We start from the raw sequence: 10,000 nt of genomic DNA, 5'->3' as shown, positions 1-10,000 counted from the left end.
ACTCTGCGTCATCAGGAAGTTGTTAAGAGTATGACGAGTCTTTTGTATTTCATTATAGAGTTACTGCATTATAAGAGCTGGTGTAACGCTGTTTAATATCCCTGATATCCCTAATGTCTGCACTGTTTTTCAATCATAAACATGCACTAGACCGTTGTGCAGCATCTCACTGTTTTTTCAGCATCTAGTGCAGAAGCTCCATGATTTTTTAGACGCTGCGTAATGTTAAAAATAACTTCAACTGTTAAAAACACCTTTCAAGGCACTTGCATTGTGGTCTATTTGTGGCACTGCATCTAGCTTTCTTTTTTTTGCAAAATGACACGTTCGTTGTGAACGGCCCCTTAAACTGTGAGCATTCATACCACAGCATTGTTGAATTGTTGACTCTGATTGACACAATTAATACGTTTAATGGTGTTCTATAACCACACAACAATTAAGTAGGTTGAGATTTTTTTTGACTGCATTACAGTTCAGCATCACTTTTCCACATTTTTAGTAGTAATGATGGCTGAGGCTGTTTCAGAGCAAGATAGTTGGTGGTTTAAGAAAGTAGTACATACAAGAACTTTTTATGGATTAAAACCGAAAAGATGTCTGGAGAAAAACGAGTACATTTGCTATCGGTGGTATACACACAGTAATTAAGTCCAGACCATTGAATTACTCAGCGTTCCCACCCTTTTTGACCAATTAAATTCCATGACTTTTCCATGACCTTCCCAGTTATTTGTTTGCTGGATACAGATTTTTAAAAATCATTTTGATTCAGGCCAGTTTGCAAATGAGTCACTCGGACGGATTTGTTTACCGTTTTGTCCATTCATTGATTCAAAAAAATGATTCGCTCCAAATTAGAAATCACTATGATGTTTGAGCAGGTTTTAGAATCTAGCTGATGAGATCATTTTAGGCAGAGGATATCTAGAATAAATATATTCTCCATAAACATTTCCATTATTTTTCCATGATTTTGAGACTTGTGTCTCTGCAGAACAAAAATGGGCATTTCCCAATTATAAGTGGGTGTTTTCAAACCACTTTACATGATTTGCCTACTACAATGAGATTCCCTACTTTCACTGGATAGTTGAGGAATGCCCATTCTGGTTTGGAAACGTCCACTGATTACTGCATTAAGAGTCCTTACTTTTATTGGATATTTGAGTATCACCCATCCTGGTTTGGAAAGGTCATTGATTACTACATTGAGATTCCCTACTTTCATTGGATAGTTGAGGAATGCCCATCCTGTTTTAGAAACGCCCACTGGTAACTACATAGAGATTCCTTACTTTCACTGGATAGTTGAGGAATGCCCATCCTGTTTTAGAAACGCCCACTGATTACTACATTGAGATTCCCTACTTTCATTGGATAGTTGAGGAATGCCCATCCTGTTTTAGAAACGCCCACTGGTAACTACATAGAGATTCCTTACTTTCACTGGATAGTTGAGGAATGCCCATCCTGTTTTAGAAACGCCCACTGATTACTACATTGAGATTCCCTTTTACTGGATAGTTGAGGAATGCCCATCCTGTTTGGAAACGGCCACTGATTACTACATTGAAATTCCCTACTTTTACCGGATAGTTGAGGAATGCCCATCCTGGTTTGGAAACGGCCATTGATTACTACATTGAGATTCCCTACTTTCATTGGATAGTTTAGAAATGCCCATCCTGTTTTAGAAACGCCCACTGATAACTACATAGAGATTCCTTACTTTCATTGGATAGTTGAGGAATGCCCGACCTGGTTTGGAAACGAGATTTCCTTGTTTATAGTTAAAAGTCCTGCATTATGCACCAAAATGTAAGTTTTTTTGGGTATTATTTGGATTTTGGTTAAACAAATAAACTGCATCTGGGATTTTATTCAATTTTGACTCTTGTAGCATCTATGTCATATAAGGTAAGACATTCTTCAAATCGTTTTTAAAAACTATTGGCCGATTAATTGGTTATCAGCCTTTTCCACCACCTTAGTTATCGGTATTGGCAAAATCTAAAATCGGTCGACTTCTAGTGGGAACCCTGATTATTGTAAATGTATTGCACTCTGCTTCACTTTATGGCCACTTTACCTCTTAATAAGTGCATTGAATGCATTTACTTACTTATAAATATAATCATTTAAATCTTTTCATTAGTGGTACCTGACGTGCAAATAGAAAGGTCATGGAAATTCAATGGACAAAAAAGTGTGGAATCCTGATTTATTAACCCTTACTTATCTTTCGCTTTCACTCCATTGTTCCTCTTGTGTGTGTTTCAGGGACTGCAGTCTCAGCGCGATGAATGTAGAGTCCTGGGACCCTCGTGACCCACAGCCAGACTCACCTGACCTCTTGACCTCACAGCCGCAGCAGCCTGATAAACTATGTCTGGAGTCTTTCTGGAGTGAAGTGGAGACAATACGACAAAACAGCAGCGACTCTGAACTCGACCGCAGCCGACGAGACTCACGACAGTCTGAAGGTGAGACAGACATACAACAACACAAACTCAAGAGGTTGATTGTGTTTTTACTTCATTTAACCCTTTAAGCTCGGCGGACCCACGATAAAAAAATAATAATCGTCAAAATATTAATAACTACATTCTTGACCAACACAAAATAAGTATCGATTGAAAGTTTAGAAGCTCTACTTTCCAATGCATGTAGACATTATGACCAAAACTGAACAAGTGCTTTGAAATTCAGATGTGTTCTGTTTTGATATTTTATTAAAAAAAATGTGTACTGTGCGTATTATTGCAATCAGTAAAAACTGATCAAATAGCCATGTGTCATATGTTTTTGGAAAGCTCTCAAAGAGTAGAATACAACCAGCCTATTTACAGACAAAATGTAGCGAGTAATAACTAAGTAAATGTCTTTGACAATTATGTTGGTGTTGTTTATGCCGCGTTTCTTACTTCATTAGAAATAAACGGAACATAAAATATCACATCCATTACTTAGAGGAGGCGAGTATCTTTCAAACGAGTCCACACACAAGGTAATCAGATGTATAGATCATTAGATAATCCACATGAAGCACAATGTTACATATGACCACCAGGAGATGGCGCCAAATACATGACACAGACTCAATGATGACTCAAATGACACAGAATGAAACTCATTCTGTGAAATCTCATTACTAAAATCATGTCTGCATGCTATGCAAACCTTTAGTCATTGTTGTGTTTGCATGTGTAATTAGTTCTTACGTACAATTATTATGCTTTGTTTGGAGAGGCTTTTGGACACTATGATAAATTATTGTTGTAATACTATAACTTTTGATTGCTTTGTCATATCGACATATAGGACAAAATAAAATGGACACAAAAGAGTCAATTGTTGACATACAGTAAGAGTATCGAGCTACAAAATGGATGTGGATAGTATGTATGAATGAATGTTACATTTATATAGTGCTGTTCAGACACTACACTCAAAGCGCTTTACACAGTGAACAGGGAACTCTCCTCATACACCACCAGTGTGCAGCATCCACCTGGATGATGTGACGGCAGCCATAGTGCACCAGCATGCTCACCACACACCAGCTATTGATGGAGAGGAGAGAGTAGAGTGATGCAGCCAATTCATGTATGGGGATTATTAGGAGGCCATGTTTGAGAAGGGCCAATGGGGGGCATTTGGCCAGGACACCTGGATTACACCCCTACTCTTTTCAAGAAGTATCCCAGGATTTTCAATGACCACAGAGAGTCATGTCATCTGAAGGATTGTGCCTTTTTTTTTTTTTTTTTTACAGTATAGGGTCCCCAACACTAAACTGGGGCATTAGGACCCCAACACTAAACTGGGGCATTAGGACCCACAGAGACTGCAGGGTGAACACCCCCTGATGGCATCACTAATACCTCTTCCAGCAGCAACCTTAGTTTCCCCAGGAGGTCTCCCATCCAGGTGCTGGCCAAGCTCAACCCTGCTTAGCTTCAGTGAGCAACTGGTCTTGAGCTACAGTATAGCTAAGATCATTTGATCTTGGGAGAATTTGATGAGAAATGTTTGAGTTCATAAGATCTCTTGTGGACCTCTAAACGAGACACATGTGACACTTTCTGAGAAACACCTGAGAAGCTGGAGACGTCAGCAAAAGTCTCAGTTTAATCTCATTGCTGTCTAGGAGAAATAACTGAGATATTAAAAAGATCAAATTTTTTATTTGTCTCTTCTATGAGATGATGACAGTAGCAACTATTAAAATGTCTCATTGATGAGGTAATTAAGGCCCTGCCTACAGGCAAGGCTCCGGGGCCTGATGGCTTTGCCGCTGAGTTTTTCAAATCTTATGCTACAGAACTGGCTCCACTTTTGTTAGAAGTTTATACGGAATCATTAAAGAATGGAAAGCTTCTGCCAACCATGACACAAGCCCGGATCAGTCTGATTCTTAAAAAGGACAAAGATCCAAGCGAGTGTAAGAGTTACCGTCCAATTTCTCTGATCCAGTTAGACATAAAAATGTTGTCAAAAGTTCTGGCTAACCAATTAAGTAAAGTTATGACATCTCTTATACATATAGATCAGATGGGGTTTATTCAGGGCCGTAGCTCTTCTGATAACATCAGGCATTTCATCAATATCATGTGGTCAGTAGCGAATGATCAGACTCCGGTCACCGCCATCTCACCTGACACCGAAAAGGCGTTTGATATGGTAGAATGGGATTATCTTTTAAGATTTTGGAAATGTATGGGTTCGGGAGTACATTTATTGGTTGGATTAAGCTACTTTATAGACACCCTGTAGTGGCGGTACAAACAAATGGACTAATTTCAGATTATTTTACTCTGGATAGGGGCACTCGACAGGGTTGCCCTCTTTCCCCATTATTGTTCTGTCTTGCCCTGGAACCATTAGCAGCCGCGATAAGAAAGGAGGATGATTTTCCAGGGGTGGTGGCAGGAGGTGCGGCGCATAAGCTTCTGCTTTACGCAGATGATATTTTATTATTCATCTCTGACCCTACTAGATCTATGCCTTGCCTCCACAGAATTATTAATTCCTTTTCCAAGTTCTCAGGATAAAAACGTCAATTGGTCTAAATCCGAAGCTTTGGCTTTGACAGCAAATTTGTCTGATTTAGTTAGAGTTAATTTTGTCCCTTTAATAAAAAGGTTTTCGAGCGATGTCAGCAGGTGGGCTTCATTACATTTATCGATGATTGGGAAGATCGATGATGTTATTAAAATGAATTGTTTTCCAAAATTCAACTACCTGCTACAGTTTCTCCCTATAGATGTCCCCTTCTCTTATTTCAAGCAATTTGATAGCATAGCGAAGTCCTTCATTTGGAATGGTAAGTGTCCCAGGTTAAATTTCAATAAGTTACATAGGCCGATTGACAAAGGTGGGTTAGGCCTACCCAAGATTTTGTTTTATTATTATGCATTCAGTCTTGGCTCATTGGTCGCTTCCTCCTGAGAGAGCCCCTCCCTGTTTTGTATTGAAAAGGAAGTTCTTGCCCCTATCTCGCCACTGCAAAGCCTTTCGATTAAACTAGCCGGAGAGGTTAAGTCGCACCCTGTTATTGTGCATTTGCACTCGATATGGACAAAAGTGTCCAGAGTGTTTAATTCGGATATTTATTTAAACGTAGCCTCTAGCATATGGCTGAACCCTAAACTATGTATTAATAAGTCCCCTTTCTGCTGGTCAGATTGGATTGTGAGGGGGGTTAATACACTCGGTGATCTGTATGAGAGTGGAGTATTGAGACCTTTTGAAAATTTGGTTCAACATTTTGGCATTCCCAGATCTCAGTTTTATAAGTATTTATAGCTTCGCCACCTACTCTGCATTGTTTTTGGGAGTGGCACGCACCCCCCCTAAAGCGGTGGATACTCTGGGAGTGGTGATTACTGCTTTTGGGAAGGGTCATGAGGCATCAGTGTATTACTCCCTGCTAATTCAGAGTCTGGGGGACGGAGCTTTAACTTCTCTCAAGAGATTATGGGAGAAAGATCTAAATTTGACATTGGGGGAGGGGTGTGGGCTAGGATCCTAAAAACGTCAAGTCTGCATCTAGAGATGCAAGGGTGTGTCTGATGCAATTTAAGATTTTACATCGATTTTATTGGACCACCTCTAAATTGTATAGACTTGGTCTTAAAGACACTCCACACTGCTGGCGATCCCAATCAGAAGATGGGGACACAACCCATGTTTTTTGGGGATGTGTTGGGATCCAGGAGTTTTGGTTGAGGGTTCAGAGCTTTGTGTGTGATGTAGTGGACACTCAAATTTCATTTTGCCCCAGACTGTGTATTTTGGGTGATGGGGCGGTCCTGAATATAGGTGATAAATGTATAAAAAGCTGGGTCCTAACCAGCGTGATGATTGGCAGACAGGTAATTCTCAGGGGATGGAAGTCAACTGTTGCACCCTCATTTCATGAGTGGTCTACCGAGATGGGCAGGGTAGCAGCATTTGAGGAGATGGCATGTAGAAGGCTAGGCAACCTGGATTTGTTCATCAGGAAATGGGGCAGCTATTTAGCCTTTTTGGAAGGCTCTTGGGGAGGGGCAGTGGAGAGAGACTAGTGTTTTTTGTTTTTTTTGTTTTTTGTTTCTAAATATTTTCTGCTGTTATATTGTCTATATGTGTGTCTTTGTCTTTTGACCACTGGGGTGCTCGTTTGTGTCGGGTGGGGGTGGGGGGGTTAATTTTCGGGGGGAAAAGTTGTGATTTCATGTGGTTTTCATTTGATTTGCTGCATGGAATCAATAAAAATTGTTAATAACAAAAAAATGTCTCATTGATGTTTCGTGTGTTTGTCAGACAGCGAGCAGGACGAGCTCTGGCTGCAGGATGCTGGTTTGTCGCCGTTAGCTACCAGTGAAGGAGAGGAAGTTGATAAAGCGGTGTTGTTGTCTACGCTCACTAAGACACAAGCAGCGGCGGTTCAGAGACGCATCGACTCGTACACGTGTTCACTGCGCAAGAGAAACAAAACACCACCACGACATGTCAAAGACATCTTTAGCTCCTCCATCACTCAGGTAACTTTCATATACGTATATAGTGAGAGATTTTATTCAATGATCAATTCTGTTTGAGCCGCTCTGTAGGACCAGCTAGTTTAAAAACAGCAGTTTGTTCTGGCTGTATAATATTTGCTTCTTTGTATAATGTGTTAAAGTTGCACTGCATTCGAGCAGGATTTACTGTAAATACAGTAAATAAAAGAATGAACCGCTTAATGTGCAGACTCCATTCAAACTTGTTTTTGTAGATAATTTCTGCCTTAAGTGTGCTATCTATTTTTTATTGATACTTATTAGGAAACTTAAAGGTGCAGTATGTAAGATTCAGAAACCCTTGTTATTAGTGACACCTGTGGCCGTTAAGTGAACTACAGTCTGTTGCTCGTGCTCGCGCACACACACTCCATAGGGACGCGAGCGAGCGAGCATTGACCAAAACAATGACGTAACGTACAAAGAGACTGAACGTGATTCACCAGCATCATGATGACAGATGAGGTAGCATAATTAAAATGACACAGTTATGATTGTTTTACTACAAACTTTGAGACTGTATATTATATTTGACTCTCCAGTGCTGGAACAGGGCTAAAACAAAGTGTGGATATAGATCTGACTATGTGAGACTGTAGTTTGAAGTGATCACTTTTCTTTGCATGATACATTGACTGCATTTATACGATAGCATATGTCGCCGTTAGCTAGCTAGCCAGATTTATCAATAGCTGTTAGCTAAATTTGGTGGATGATGACAGTAGCTGTTTATAAAATAGACTGTACATTATAAATATGTTGACACAATTCAGTATTGATGTGATTCCATCACAACTGTCATTTTGATTTATCGATGCGCTATTGTTTTATAATAATACAATTTATATATTTTCTGTATAATCAAGTTACGTTACACTATGAATAGAAATTTTTGCATTATCTTGAACATTGTCTAGCATTCATTTCATGTGTTATTGTAGTTTACCTTGCTGAATAATTACAGATGAACATTGACATTAACCTGGCTTTGAGTATAAAGAGAAGAACGTTGAAATTATTTGAAAGTTACGAAGCAAGGTAGCTTGCAATTCGTCAGCGTTAGCAGGCAAGATCAAGTTAGCTAAATTCAGTAAATGTTTTTTTTTTTTGGCTTACTCTGAGTTTGTGTAGGAGTCGATGTTGTGCGGTGTTGTGCTGGGAGCCGGACGTTTGCTGGATTCCATCTCTAAGATAACGTTACCTAGTGTTGCAGTTTGTTGTCGCTGTTGAAAAGTGGAAGAGACAGCACTGAGGCTCTCGGGAGCGTGCATAAACGTCACATCCTTTGGATTTTCCCAGCAAAAGTGACCCGCTCCCTTCACATGAAAATCAGTCTACAGGCTTTAATAGGCAACCTAGGAAGTCCGGGAAGGGCTCATTGTTTAAGTTGCGTTACAAGCCGTTCACACATTGGCAAAAAAAGGCGAATATTACATGAAAAAAGTTACATATTGCACCTTTAATAGAGAAAGAGTAAAGTAAATCTTCTGTTGACTTACATTGTTAGACTGTTCAGCATTTAAAATGTAACTGATGACCATGACATCATTGTAATATTTGCATACTGAATAGTAATCGTGTGGTCTTGTCTTCCTTGGATACTAAATATTTAACCATGTATAGTCATCTTTACAAGGCAAATACGAGCATTTCATTTTCAGAACAGCACTGCAAAAATAATTGTCTTATTTCTTATTTTTGTCTTGTTTTTCCATCTAAACATTCTTAGAACTAGATAAATTTCCTTGACAAGCAAAATTGCAGGAGATATTTTGGCTTGTTTTCAGAGAAAAATGACTACATTTACATCAAGAAAAAAATCTTCAAAATATTAATAACTGCAGTCTTTGACCAACACAAAATAGGTGTTGTTTGAAAGTTTAGAAGCTCTACTTTCCAATGCATGTAGACATTATGACCAAAACTGAACAAGTGCTTTGAAATTTGCAGACAAATCAGAAGTGTTCCCTTTTGATAATTAAAAAAATAATAATAATTGCACTGCACATATTATTGCAATCAATAAAAACATCAAACTGATCAAATAGTCATGTGTCACATGTTGTTAGAAAGCTCTCAAAGAGTAGAATACAACCAGTCTATTTGTTTTATTTACAGATGAGTTCACAAATATAGTGAGTAATAGCTAAGTATATGTCTTTGACAATAAAGTTGGTGTTGCTTATATGCTGCATTTTCACTTATAACTTCATGAAACCTAAACGGATCATAAAATATCACTAATAGCATTACTTAGAGGAGGAGATTATCTTTCAAACGAGTCTCACACACAAGATAATCAGATGCAGAGATCATTAGATAATCCACATGAAGCACAATGTTACATATGACCACCAGGAGATGGCGCCAAATACATGATACAGACTCAATGATGACTCAAATGACACAGAATGAAACTCATTCTGTGAAATCTCATTACTAAAATCATGTCTGCATGCTGTGCAAACCTTTAGTCATTGTTGTATTTGCATGTGTAATTAGTTGTGATGTACAATTATTATGTTTTATTTGTTTGGAGAGGCTTTTGGACACTATGATAAATTATATTTGTAATGCTATAACTTTTGATTGCTTTGTCGTATCAACACAAAATGTTTGTCAGATATAGTTGACATCATTGGGAACAAAACAAATGCAGTTTTTCAGAGCCATATTATTTACATCCAGAGATATATAATGTCAAATAACTTATTTAGAAACTTAGGAAAAAAAAGTGCATTTTTGGCAACAAAAAAAAAAAAAATATATATATATATATATATATATATATATATATATATATATATATATATATATATATATATATATGTGTTTCTTAGGCTGAGAGTCTCAGAATGTATCATAATCTATATAATTAAAAATGTTAAAATGTTATATTTAAAATGATACCAAACACTTGACCCTCCTTGTTGTTTTGTTGTTGTTTTTGG

At 38.2% G+C, this 10,000-nt stretch overlaps 1 protein-coding gene across 2 annotated transcripts in view; it reads left to right on the top strand.

Moving 5' to 3' along the window:
* Positions 1–10,000, top strand: part of LOC127445773 (rho GTPase-activating protein 40) — a 53,279-nt gene that overhangs the window by 14,681 nt on the left and 28,598 nt on the right. For both annotated transcript variants that reach the window (XM_051706095.1, XM_051706094.1), the window contains exons 2-3: positions 2,284–2,486; positions 6,811–7,031. In XM_051706095.1, coding sequence (XP_051562055.1) covers positions 2,284–2,486; positions 6,811–7,031 — 424 coding nt within the window. The remainder of the gene's footprint in view (positions 1–2,283; positions 2,487–6,810; positions 7,032–10,000) is intronic.

The sequence above is a fragment of the Myxocyprinus asiaticus genome, chromosome 9 (assembly GCF_019703515.2).
Source record: "Myxocyprinus asiaticus isolate MX2 ecotype Aquarium Trade chromosome 9, UBuf_Myxa_2, whole genome shotgun sequence".
NCBI lineage: Eukaryota > Metazoa > Chordata > Actinopteri > Cypriniformes > Catostomidae > Myxocyprinus > Myxocyprinus asiaticus.
The sequence above is the reverse complement of the archived record's forward strand: the minus strand, read 5'-3'. Positions and strand labels throughout refer to the sequence as shown.